Source organism: Panulirus ornatus, chromosome 20 (genome assembly GCF_036320965.1).
Source record: "Panulirus ornatus isolate Po-2019 chromosome 20, ASM3632096v1, whole genome shotgun sequence".
NCBI lineage: Eukaryota > Metazoa > Arthropoda > Malacostraca > Decapoda > Palinuridae > Panulirus > Panulirus ornatus.
Genome location: NC_092243.1, coordinates 59,838,240 through 59,852,639, shown reverse-complemented (window position 1 = coordinate 59,852,639; position 14,400 = coordinate 59,838,240). Strand labels below are relative to the sequence as shown.

The 14,400-nt window shown below is 40.2% G+C and overlaps 1 protein-coding gene across 4 annotated transcripts in view; it reads right to left on the bottom strand.

The window, feature by feature from the left end:
• Nucleotides 1–8,180: 8,180 nt before the first annotated feature.
• LOC139756049 (uncharacterized) overlaps nt 8,181–14,400 on the bottom strand; it is a 49,527-nt gene continuing 43,307 nt past the window's right edge. For all 4 annotated transcript variants that reach the window (XM_071675032.1, XM_071675034.1, XM_071675033.1 and 1 more), the window contains 4 exons: nt 13,489–13,631; nt 10,293–11,045; nt 9,504–9,645; nt 8,181–8,917 (listed from right to left, as the gene is read on the bottom strand). In XM_071675032.1, the coding sequence (XP_071531133.1) occupies nt 8,730–8,917; nt 9,504–9,645; nt 10,293–11,045; nt 13,489–13,631 (1,226 nt within the window). In that variant the 3' untranslated portion in view covers nt 8,181–8,729. The remainder of the gene's footprint in view (nt 8,918–9,503; nt 9,646–10,292; nt 11,046–13,488; nt 13,632–14,400) is intronic.

Here is a 14,400-nt window from a genome sequence, read left to right as displayed (position 1 = left end):
TCTTGGTACTTGGTACTTCTCACACAAGTCTCCTTCCCAAGCTCACTTACTCTCCCCACTCTCTTCACCCCAACATTCTCTCTCTTTTGACTCATATCTATCATTAAAATATCTGACTGGTTTTTCTGTTTTTGTAGGTTGCACAGGCTACCTTGGCATTGATAACTGTGGCCTCCTTGGGTGCATACTTGGTGGGTCCCACCGTCGTGAGTGCCCTTTCAAACACACCAGCACTCACACCCACTGGCTCACGCAAGAAGAATGATGCTGATGTGTCTGATTCAGAATCTTACTAGGAAATCACTGATGGGCCAGTTAATACTTTGTAAAGGCACAGAGACTAGGACTTCCTTCAGTGAGGCATTTTCCCATTTCAGAATTGGGAATAACAGTCAACCAAGAAATTACATTTATAAAGGTTGAAGGCTTTTGGATAGGGAAAATGTTGTCGTCTGAAACGTACTTCTTATTTGGTATTTTCATGAGCTATTGGATATTTGAGTGAAACATATAATTCAGCATCCAGACATATCCCACTGTGCTAGCAGTAACATCACGTAACAACAAACATGCACTCACTAGTTATCGTAGTTATGTACAGTTTTCCAAGGATCATTCCTAATTGTATGTGGTTTTGATTTACAGTTCAAATATGAATGTATAGTAGCTGAAATACAGAATCTTTTTTATTAGTAAAAAAAATTTTTCAGGTCCATTTTTCACAACGGGCACTGAATGTTCATTCTTGCAACTGAGATTAATGTCATGATTCATATGCTTTGTATTATACTTTCAATTTGATTACTTTACTCCTTTACTCAGTGTAATAACTGACTTGTCTAGTTTCTCTATAATGAAACATGTACTGTACTCCTACATGCACTACCTCATAGTAAGATAGTCACCTATAGTTATTCTGCATGTAAATAAATCAGACTGCATGAATTTATGCTCATTTACCTCATTTGTGAATGATGTTTGAAGTTTGAGTAAGATAAAAAAAAAAAGTCGAATTAAATGTCAGGAATGTTTGTGGTTTCTCCCATCCAAGCACATTTTTTAAGCAAGGGCTCATTAGATGGGAGGATATAGTTCTGAGAATAATGACAGAGGAATAAAATAGATAAGGAGAAATAATGATAAGTAAATCATGGAAACTGATACATATGAATGTGCAGAGCACAATACTTATAAATGAGAAATCCAAACTAAAGGAATGTATACATAATCATCCTACTAAGGGTGACTATCTAACTATTTTTGATAAGAAAGAAAAAGGAGTGCAATGAGTATCCAGAAAGAAGATTTACAGCAACATGAAATGTTTTGAGCTGACACAGTAAATGTGATAAAGGATGGAATAGTAATACTCGTAAGTAAATACTCATTAATACTACTATTTAAAAGAAAAATTGCAAGTCATAAACCATGATAAACACAATGACATACAAACCTCCGAAAACTGAGCTACAAGAATTCAATAAAATATAAACAAAAGTAGATATGTTCACAAGCTTACAAAACACAATAGTAATATGTGAAGACATATATTTCCATTTTATAAAATGAGAGGGGGAAGAAGAATTGGGGTTTTAGATATAAATACAAAATTATAATGGGTCAGCAAATGAAATAGAATAGTTGAAGAAACTGTATGAGACATACTGTTTTGAGATGGAAATGCTCTAATAAATGGAAATCATGACTGAAAGAAAATCATTTAGGAAGATCTGGTCTCCATGGTGAAGAGTAACATGCAGATAAAGATCTTTTTTAATGCATTCAGGAATACTACCTGTACTTTCATGTCATGTCATCAGAGGGTGTGATATACCTCAATACTTAATATCATCTTCAAGAACAACATGGGATTCGAAAACATGTCCTGTGGTACCCTACTTGGAATATGATCATACAGTTTTTGAATGTATGTGGTTAGTAGTAAGTAATGACTGCTTCATAGAGGAATACTAGGTGAGTATTTGAAATAGCTAAACACTTTCTTTCCTCTGCAGTCTGTCTCATGTGCATGGGAGATTCTCTAAGATATCTCATGGAAAATTAGTGTTAGGACCTTCCAACCCTTAGTACTTCTGAAGAGGAAGTGCTTACCTTCCCCACCTTTTGTAAATCACATAGATGCATTGGCAGCAGCTAGTTCATTTTGGGCATGCCTTCAGTGTGCCAGAGATGACTTCAGTGATTCACCCAACACCAGATTCTCAGTTGTACACAGTTCTTTAGGAGTGTGCATTGATAGGACATCTATTAACAGACTGGCTTTTTCTTTCCCATGGTACAGTAATTTTTCTTTTATTCATCATTAGTGAACCGTATGATGAGAAAGGTATACTGCATGTGTGCTTTGGTTAATGTATTAGGATACTTTTATATATTATTTTTATAATACTTAATCGCCATCTCCCACGTCAGTGAGGTAGCACAAGGAAACAGTAGAAGAATGGCCCAACCCACCCACAGTTACATGAATATACATAAACGCTATGCTTGAAGGAATAGCGGTTCCAACAATGTTGTATGGTTGCGAGGCGTGGGCTATGGAGAGAGTTGTGTGCAGGAGGGTGGATGTGCTGGAAATGAGATGTTTGAGGACAATATGTGGTGTGAGGTGGTTTGACTGAGTAAGTAATGTAAGGGTAAGAGAGATGTGTGAAAATAAAAAGAGCGTGGTTGAGAGAGTAGAAGAGGGTGTTTTGAAATGGTTTGGGCACATGGAGAGAATGAGTGAGGAAAGATTGACCAAGAGGATATACATGTTGGAGGTGGAGGGAACGAGGAGAAGTGGCAGACCAAATTGGAGGTGGAAAGATGGAGTGAAAAAGATTTTGAGTGATAGGGGCCTGAACATGCAGGAAAGTGAAAGGCGGGCAAGGAATAGAGTGAATTGGATCATTGTGGTATACCGGAGTTGACGTGCTGTCAGTGGATTGAATCAGGGCATGTGAAGCGTCTGGGGTAAACCATGGAAAGTTCTGTGGGGCCTGGATGTGGAAAGGGAGCTGTGGTTTCGGGCATTATTGCATGACAGCTAGAAACTGAGTGCGAACGAATGGGGCCTTTGTTGTCTTTTCCTAGCGCTACCTCGCACACATGAGGGGGGAGGGGGATGTTATTCCATGTGTGGCGAGGTGGCGATGGGAATGAATAAAGGCAGACTGTGAATTGTGTGCATGTGTATATATGTATGTGTCTGTGTGTGTATATATGTGTACATTGAGATGTATGGGTATGTATATTTGCGTGTGTGGATGTGTATGTATATACATGTGTATGGGGGTGGGTTGGGCCATTTCTTTCGTCTGTTTCCTTGCGCTACCTCGCAAACACGGGAGACAGCGACAAAGCAAAATAAAAAAATAAAAAAAAAAAACATAAACGCCTACACACGCGCATATATACATATACATTTCAACGAATACATACATATACAGACATACACATATATATATACAGCATCCCTCCAAGCAAGGTAACGCCAGGAAAAGACAAAAAAGGCCTCATTCGTTCACACTCAGTCTCGAGCTGTCATGTGTAATGCACCAAAACCACAGCTCCCTTTCCACATCCAGGCCCCACAGACCTTTCCATGGTTTACCCCAGACACTTCACATGCCCTGGTTCAATCCACTGACAACATGTCAACCCTGGTATACCACATCATTCCAATTCACTCTATTTCTTGTGCACCTTTCACCCTCCTGTATGTTCCGGCCCGATCGCTTAAAATCTTTTTCACTCCATCCTTCCACCTCCAGTTTGGTCTCCTGCTTCTCCTTGTTCCCTCCACCTCTGACACAGATATCCTCTTTGTCAATCTTTCCTCACTCATTCTCTCCATGTGTCCAAATCATTTCAACACACCCTCTTCTCTCTCTTAACCACACTCTTTTTATAACCACACATCTCTCTTACTCTTTCACTACTTACTTGATCAAACCACCTTACACCACATATTGTCCTCAAACATTTCATTTCCAACACAACCCTATCTATAGCCCATGCCTCGCAACCATAAAACATTGTTGGAACTACTATTCCTTCAAACATACACATTTTTGCTCTCTGAGATAATATTCTCGCCTTCCACGCATTCTTCAACGCTCCCAGAACCTTCGCCCCCTCCCCTAACCTGTGACTCACTTCCACTTCCATGGTTCCATCCACTGCCAGATATCTAAACCTTCACTTCCTCCAGTCTTTCTCCATTCACAGTACCTTCCAATTAACTTGTCCCTCAAACCTACTGAACCTAATAACCTTGCTCTTATTCACATTTACTCTCACACTTTACCAAACTCAGTCACTAACTTCTGCGGTTTCTCACCTGAATCAGCCACCAGTGCTGTATCAGCATCAAACATCACCTGACTCACTTCTCAAGCCCTCTCATCCAGAAGAGACTGCATACTTGCCCCTCTCTCCAAAACTCTTGCATTCACCTCCCTAACAACCCTATCCATAAACAAATTAAACAGCCATGGAGACATCACGCACCCCAGCCGCAAACTGACATTCAGTGGGAATCAATCACTTTCCTCTCTTCCTACTTGTACACATGGCTTACATCTGTGGTAAAAACATTTCACTGCTTCCAGCAACTTACCTCCCACACCATATACTCTTAAAACCTTCCACAAAGCATCTCTATCAACCCTATTATATGCCTCCTCCAGATCCATAAATGCTACATACAAATCCATCTGTTTTTCTAGGTATAGTATTTTATGCTGTGTATACATAGTATAAATAAAAATAAATGGGTAAGTAGGAAAGTTGATGAGGGGGCATTATTGGATTATATACTAACTGATAGGCATTCAAAGGATGTGAATGATGCAACCAGAATGTTGTGAGCAACCTGTCAACAAAGATCATCCCCTCCAAGTCATGGAGGATGGGTTGATTTGATTCAATGGCCCATCAAATGCAGCAAGTCCCATAACTCGACCAATGATTAGAAAATTTAGCTTATCCTCTGTAGGACCAAAGTTCTTTTTTCAGAACACCTTTGGTTGTGGTGTCTGTGCCTTTTTAGCACTTTTCTTTTATGTCCAAATGAAGAGTTAAGGTGAGAGAGTATCATTAAATTTTAGGGAGAATAAAAAGATGTTTTGGAAGGAGGTAAATAAAGAGTGTAAGACAAGAGAACAAATGGGAACATCAGTAAAGGGGGCTAATGGGGAGGTAATAACAAGTAGTGGTGATGTGAGAAGGTGGAGTGAGTATTTTGAAGGTTTGTTGAATGTGTTAGATGGTAGAGTGACAGATATTGGGTGTTTTGGTCGAGGTGGTGTGTAAAGCAAAAGGGTCGGAGAATGGTTTGGTAAACAGAGAAGAGGTAGTGAAAACTTTGCGGAAGATGAAAGCCGGCAAGGCGGCAGGTTTGGATGGTATTGCAGTGGAATTTATTAAAAAAGAGGGTGACTATGTTGCTGACTGGTTGGTGAGGATATCAAATGCATGTATGGCTCATGGTGAAATACCTGAGGATTAGCGGAATGCATGCAAAGTGCCATCGTACATAGGAAAAGGGGATAAAGGTGAGAGTTCAAATTACAGAGGTATAAGTCTGTTGAGTATTCCTAGGAAATTATATGGGAGGGTATTGATTGAGAGGGTGAAGGCAAGTACAGAGCATCAGATTGGGGAAGAGCAGTGTGGTTTCAGAAGTGGTAGAGGATGTCTGGATCAGGTGTTTGCTTTGAAGAATGTATGTGAGAAATACTATGAAAAACAAATGGATTTGTATGTAGCATTTATGGATCTCAAGAAGGCATATGATAAGAGTTGATAGAGATACTCTGTGGAAGGAATTAAGAGCATATGGTGTAGGAGGCAAGTTGTTAGAAGCAGTGAAAAGTTTTCATCCAGGATGTAAGGCACGTGTATGAGTAGGAAGAGAGGAAAGTGATCGGCTCCCAGTGAGTCGCTTTGCGGCAGAGGTGAGTGATGTCTCCATGGCTGTTTAATTTGTTTATGGATGGGGTTGTTTGGGAGGTGAATGCAAGAGTTTTGGAGAGAGGGGCAAGTATGCAGTCTGTTCTGGATGAGAGGGCTTGGGAAGTGAGTCAGTAGTTGTTTGCTGATGATACAGCACTGATGGGTGATTCGAGTGAGAAACTGCAGAAGCTGGTGACTGAGTTTGGTAAAGTGTGTGAAAGAAGAAAGCTGAGTTTGAATGGAGGAAAACTGGAGGAAGTGAAGTGTTTTAGATATCTGGGAGTGGATTTAACAGTGGATGGAACCATGGAAGTGAAAGTGAGTCACAGGGTGGGGGAGGGGGCGAAGGTTCTGGAAGCATCGAAGAATGTGTGGAAGGCGAGAACATTACCTCAGAAAGCAAAAATGGGTATGTTTGAAGGAATAGTGGTTCCAACGATGATATATGGTTGCGAGGCATGGGCTACAGATAGGGTTGTGTGGAGGAGGGTGGATGTGCTGGAAATGAGATGTTTGAGGACAATTTGTGGTGTGAGGTGGTTTGATCGAGTAAGTAATGAAAGGGTAAGAGAGATGTGTGGTAATAAAGAGAGCGTGGTTGAGAGAGCAGAAGAGGGTGTATTGAAATGGTTTGGTCACATGGACAGAATGAGTGAGGAAAGATTGACAAAGAGGATATATGTCAGAGGTGGAGGGAACCAAACTGGAGGTGGAAGGATGGAGTGATAAAGATTTTGAGCGATCAGGGCCTGAACATGTAGGAGGGTGAAAGGCGTGCAGGGAATAGAGATAATTGGAATGATGTGGTATACTGGGGTCGATGTGCTGTCAATGGATTGAACCAGGGCATGTGAAGTGTCTGGAGTAAACCATGGAAAGTTTTGTCAAGCCTGGATATGGAAAGGGAGCTGTGGTTTCGGTGCAGTATACATGACAGCTAGAGACTCAGTGTGAATGAATGTGGCCTTTGTTGTTTTTTCCTAGCGCTACCTCGCGCGCGTTCGGGGGGAGGGGGTGCCATTTCATGTGTGGCGGGGTATCGATGGGAATGGCTGAGGGCAGCAAGTATGAATATGTACATGTGTATATATGTATTTGTCTGTGCATGTATATGCATGTATACATTGAAATGTATAGGTATGTATATGTATGTGTGTGGGCGTGTATGTATATACATGTGTATGTGGGTGGGTTGGGTCATTCTTTCGTCTTTTTCCTTACACTATCTCGCTAATGCAGGAGACAGCGACAAAGTATAATAAAAGAAAATAATATTTATTATACTTAACTGCTGTCTCCTGTGTTAATGAGGTTGCGCAAGGAAACAGACGAGCAATGGCCCAACCCACCCATATACACAAGTATATACATAAACGTGCACACACACACATATATATACACATACATTTCAACGTATACACACATATACATACACAGACATAAACATATATACGCATGTACATGTCCATACTTGCTGCCTTCATCCATTCCTGTAGCCACCCCGCCACACACGAAACAGCATCCTCCTCCAGCAAGGCAGCGCCAAGAGCAGACAAAAAAGGCCCCATTCATTCACACTCAGTCTCTAACTGTCATTATCATTATTATTTTCATTATCATTATTATTATGCTATACTTCCAAGATATGAAATACATTGTCTTCATAGAATGTGCAGTACAGCAACCTTCAAACAAATGCTAAAAATTAGAGAATATATTCCACAGCAAACGAGTTTCACAAAGAAGTACCTTCAAAATGAAATCACTATAGGACAATGATAAAAACTCGACTTTACATAAAGGAATTTTAGGGATTCAAAGACGAAGAAAACTTATTTAATTAGGAGCCATATAGTGTACGAAACAGGTGGCTGCCAGATTTCTAGAGGTGCCTAAGGAGTATAGACCCAGAGCCTTTACATCTTGTAACTATAACTTTATCTGCCATTATTTCTTATCAAATTATAAGTTAGTTGTAAGGCAGGAAGATCACTGGGAAAATAATATTCATCATTCAAGAATCAGATAGTACTCCAAATATCAGGGTTGAGATTTTTCCGTTTTTTTTAGATTTCTTTTTTTTTTCTGAATGTTCCAGATCAACCCACATCAACTGCACAAATTTGAGAAAAATCTTAGTGGAGGGGGAGGGCTTACACATCATACATGCAGGCAATATGTGAAAAAAGAAATGAACACTGGGTATATAAACGTTCACAGCATTGTAGGGTAATTTAATTTAGGAGATATTAAGAAAGAGCAAAACTATCTTTTGTATGTTTTCTCATTATCCTTTCTTTAGTGGGATAAGGAGAGGTCCACCTTAGGTGGTAAATGATCCTAAATAAGCAAATACGCCAGTCTTCTTGTTATAATGTCAATATAAGAATGTTTATATGTGATAAATTCTGGTTGGTCCCCATGAATATCTCAACTCTAACAGATTCAGCAAATATTAAAAAACACATTAGATGTGGTGAGCAAACCACATCCATGAATACTTAAATTTTCTCATGCAAACTGCTGAGCTTCACACATCTGAATCAAATCATTTCCTCCTCAATTAGTTTGTGATTGTCTGCCAAACACCATCAAAATCGAAACACAAATTCTGAAGGCCTCTTGTTCTAAAGACATAAACAGGACCTTTGACAATACCTCTACCACAATATATGAGGCTAATCAAAGCTACCAAAAGTTACTATTAGCATCTTTTATATTACCTATCAATGGAGGTAGTTCAGCATTTTCTTGGGGTTACAACCCATTCAGTCTCTTCTAGGAGGCCTGTTGAGCCTGAAGGCACAGACCATAGAAGAACAAAGGAAAATAATGGTGATAAAGGCAAAGGCAGTGAGGTAGGTAGCCATCTCTCCCCTGGACATGTTGTCATTCTGCTGGAACCCTACTGGCCAATCAAAGTTCCACCACTCAGAGCCGCTCATGATGTCAAACCCTGAGATTGTTACAAGAAGGTTAAAACAACTTTACATTTTTCTCAAAGCTCCCCCATCCCTTTTTTTGGAAATTTTCTTTTGCCATCATCCAAATCCATATACCTTGTTTTAATTCAAACAAATCTGGTGTTGGAAATTTGTCCCCATACTCAGTGCAGACAGATCATTAAACTTAACCCCTTAGTTAGGAGCAAAGTCAAAGTTGAGGAAAATTTCACATTATTTTGAAGTATCATAATGAAATGGAAAACCTTCAAATTTTGTTATCTACTTCATTCCAACATCAGACATGAATGATATCTAGATGTAGAAAATTCATTCTATCAGGTAAAACCATATATTTTGTTTACATGCAAAATTGATCCACTAGATTACCAAGAATTTTATGTATTTTAAGTCATTTTTCTGTTACTTATGAATGCGAAAGTTCAAAATATATTTTTCTACTTTACTAAAGCTACATACCATCTGATGACTTAGAAATTTATGCATAACCATATAAAAGAATGATGATTTGAAATCATTACTTGCATTCTGCAAAAAAATTTCTACTACATTGGATAAAAAGATGGAGACTTAACTGACCAGAGGATGTGTCTGTGATGTTGCTAGCAGTAGGTAGTTCAGGAGGAAGGGTGGGAAATGTGCAAGGACAGTGGGTGCCACATTTGGGCTGTGACACCAACAGCTCACCCAGTACTGCCGAGGACTCATCTGCCTGGCCCACCTGCAGGGAAAGCCGGTGTCAGTCAAGGGTCACTGAACACTTCTAAGGATATGTCTATCATTATTTGGTTCATTTTGTAGTGTTCTCTTGCCAGAAATATTATTCAAGCAAAACGTTTGTTGAAAGTTTTGGCATAATGAGTTTTGTGCATATCAACTTATCAGACTGTGTAAAACTTTTGATAAATATAGGTGTGATCATATCTAATTTGTATGTAAACAATATTTTGTGGTCGGATTAGCATTTTTGCTTGCATATGTACAGTTATGACATCAAATTTGAGTGATTATGATTTCTGTGTTACGGGGAAAGAGTTTTACACTCGTGTTGCCCTGTCTCTTAACTTTTTATACAGGTGCAAAGTCTTTACTTCCTATGTTTGCAGGTACAAACACTTACAAACCCAAGTGCATACTAGGTACTCATTTAATGACCATCCCCTCGGGGAGGATGAACAGCTGGGTGGACTGTGGACCAGCTATTAAGACCAGGATTTGAATCTATGCAGGTTTGATCCTAAGTAGCCCATGCATTCAGACATTCAGTAATGCTAACTGATACACCACAGAGGTCCTTATGTTGGTGATGAAGTGTTTGGGAAACTCATGTCAGGGGTGACTTGTTTATTCATTTCATCAAATACTAACCTGAGTGATATTACCATCCATCAGCACTTTAACAGTGTAGCGTGGCATGTCCTCACTGCCAGGGATAAAGTCAGACTTCAGCAAACTGGGGAAGGTTGCCTTTGCCACAGTTTGTAGAGAAGCAGAAGCCATTATGTCACTCCATGCAGAAGCTTCTAAACCCTTCATATTGTGACAAAGGCCACCTTCACTTCCACAGTGCAACGACTGCATCTCCCTCAGTGCTTCAACATAAACCAGCACAGCAGCAACAGCAGCAGGAACATTGGTATCATAGCCAAAGTTTGTGTCTGTGCACAACTCACACTCAGAAACAGCAGCCAGATACTGCAGTCTAGGTTCATCATCAGATTCTAGGTCCCGCCCTAAGAAAGATATGAATTCTGGAAGGGTTGGGACAGTGCGCTTTAGGAGGAGAGCTGGCACTTCCAGCCCAGCCAACTCAACCTGAGGCACAGGTCCAGCACTTTCTACCAGCAGGAGGAGATCCGCAGGGCCATCAGCACCTCCTAGCACTCTAGCTAGGCTCTGGACTTTGTGTCTTGTACCTAAGATCACGATTGTTCCTGGTCCTTCACGTAGCACTTCAGCCACACCCACATTGTCCCCATCCTCCAGTACCATCTCCACACAGATGTAAATATACTCAGCTGCTGTGATGAAGTGCTTAGAGAGAGTTTCACCCTCTGTGTCTGCTGTGTGCACAATGCTGATGGCATCCACACCTGCCCCACTTAAGACATGCACTGCCGCCTGCAACAAAGGCACAGTGAATAGTTTGATGTCCTAGTTTATATTAACCCCTAATATAACCTCCTCTGTATTAATTTACAGGCAAGATTCAAGGCTTTTTTTAAGCACTTTGTAGCAGTGGGCCATAGCGAAATGAGGCATATTCAGTAGGGTTGAGGGACAAGTAAAATAGGATGTAAGTTCGAATGGAGAAAAATTGGAGGAAATGAAGTGTTTTAGATATCAGGGAGTGAACTTAGCAGTGAATGGAACCATGAAAGTGGAAGTGCGTCACAGGGTGGGGGAGGGGGAGAAGGTTTTGGGAGCAATGAAGAATATGTGGAAGGAGAGAACGTTCTCTAGGAGCAAAAATGGGTATGTTTGAAGGAATAGTAGTTCCAACATTATCACATGGTTACGAGGCATGGGCTATAGATAGGGCTGCACAGAGGAGGGTGGATGTATTGGAAATGAAATGTTTGAGAATTATATGTGGTGTGAGGTGGTTTGACCGAGTAAGTAATGAAAGGGTAAGAGAGACGTATGGAAATACAGAGAGTGTGGGTGAGAGAGCAAAAGAGAGTGTGTTGAAATGGTTTGGACATATGGAGAGAATAAGTGAGGAAAGACTGACAAAGAGGATATATGATAGAGAGAATGAGTGAGGAAAGATTAACAAAGAGGATATATTTGTCAGAGGTGGAGGGAACAAGAAGTGGGAGACCAAATTGGAGGTGGAAAGATGGAGTGGAAAAGATTTTGAGCGATCGGGACCTGAACATATAGGAGGGTGAGAGGCATGCAAGGAATAGAGTGAATTAGAACAATGTGGTACACCGATGTGGTATACCGGGGTCAATGTGGTGTCAATGGACTGAACCAGGGCATGTGAAGTGTCTGGGGTAAACCATGGAAAGGTCTGTGAGGGCTGGATGTGGATAGGGAGCTGTGGTTTTGGTCCATTACACATGACAGCAAGAGACTGAGTACGAATGAATGTGGACTTTTCGGTCTGTTCTTGGCAGTGCCTTGCTGGAGGGGGGGGGGGGGGGGAGATGCTATTTCGTGTGTGGTGGGGTGGCGACGAGAGTGGATGAAGACAGCAAGTACGGATATGTACACGTGTATATATGTATGTCTGTGTATGTATATGCATGTATATGTTGAAATGTATATGTATGTAAACGTTGAAATGTATATGTATGTATACGTGTGTATGTGGGCGTTTATGTATATACACGTGTATGTGGGTGGGTTGGGCCATTCTCCTGTTTCCTTGCGCTACCTCGCTAACGTGGGAGACAGCAATTAAGTATAATAATATAAAAACAATATATTATTATTATTATTATCATTATTATTATTATTATTATTATCATAATACTTGATCGCCGTTTCCTGCATCAGTGTGGTGGCGCCATCCACTCGTACACAAATATGTATACATAAACGCCCATACATGTACATATGCATATCAACATATACACACATACATACACAATCACAGACATTTACATATATAGACGTGTACATATTCATCCTTGCTTGCATTCAATCCATTCCCGGCATTACCCTGCCCCACAGGAACTAGTACTGCTGTCCCCCGACTTCAGCAAGGTAGTGCCAAGAAAAAAGACAGTAAGAGGCCACACTCTTTCACACTCAGTCTCTAGCTGTCATGTGCATGTGTGTGTGTGTGTGTGTGTGTTTACTCATTCAGTCTTAATTACACCAGAAATAAGAAAACCACCACATGAAAAAGTTTAAAAATATATTGAAAAATATATTGAAGATGTTCAAATCATGAGTACATTATATATCTTATAGACAGTATATCTAGAATAGCTTAGACACTTAGTAACAGATTTCTAATGATTCTTCTCTTGATTCTTATAAGGTTTAAGGGTACTGACCTGTTAAAACACTCCTAATGTTAGTGACTAGAGAGCTAACAGCATACCGCTACAAGGCGAAAAACAAATATTTTACAAAAAAAGCATGACAAGAAATTGATAGAATATTCTTGCATCCCTCTCCAACCTAGAAAATATCTTTTTGAAATCAAAATGAATAATGGCTGGTATAATTTAACAGAGCTCCTAAGAACTTTTGTCATAACATAACGAAGCAAAAACTTATATAGCCGAGTACTCAGGACAACGGAACTCATGCTCACAGAGTGAAGTTTAAGGAATTTGTCCATTGAAGTATCATCCCATTAAACTTTAAAAGTAAACTGTCAAACAATTCTGAAATTCATACATGGAACTGTGATTCATAAGGGTATGGTCTTTGCTGATTGATGTGTTGACATCACTAGCTATGAATATCAAAATAACCAGTATGATAAAGAAACATGATAAAATGTTCGTGATCTTTGCCTATCTCACTAAGGGTACTCTAATATGCTACTTATATCCTTATATAAAATATATCTATGTTTGTGTATATGTTAGTAAAGTACCTGGACTGAACGCTGTGGTGCTGGTATAAGAAGGTCGATGGTGTTAGGTGCAACTGCAGGCCGTGGACTGTAGGCCACCACGGGTGTCCCCAAGGACTGCGTTGCATCACCCACTGCTGATGCTGATGCCACATCTCCTGGACCTATGAGCACGCACAGTCAGTCCAGCTGAAGTCCAGTGGGAAAGTTACTGTTACTCATACTAAAGAAACCAATACTGACTCCAAATAAGGCAAAAATGAGCAGCGTAGAGATTGTGGCTGGGCTACACAGCAATAGTCTTTGCTAGAAGCTATCTCTAGTGAGTCACAATCAAAACAGGGTTGGAGTGGCTCTTCAATAGCCTACTTAATACCAGAATGAGATGTTATAGAAACAACGGTACAACACAAAAATGTATTCTTTATATTTACTGTGAAGAATATGTACAGAGTGGAATGTGGCCATGATAATTTTGGACCAGCAGGTAACGAAGGGCTTCATTACTGTTGTTATATGGAGACCTAATGTGAACAAGTGAGACCTAAACCTCAGTGGGTTTCGCAATTCACCAGATATTCTGGCCAACTTGATTAAATTTCCTGCTCTTTGATTTGACTGTCATCCTTGTTGGTTTTGCATAATGAACTAGATTTTTTCTCTTGCTTTGCCATTATAATAAAGTAGTTACGGTGCTCTGCATCCATCTCTAAAGCAATGGGCAGTAGATTGTCCAGAAAATATGTAAGATGTCAAACAGTGTAACTAGAGCACATCATGCAGCCATCTGGGGTGAAGTCATTACCAGTGTGGTTGGATGTGAGCATACTCAGCAGGAGGGTGAAGCCCACAGTGGGAGAAGTTGGTTCAGCAATCTAAAGAGCAGTTAGGAAAGGTAACTCTGCTGTCAGCAGTACTAATGAAGGAGGGATA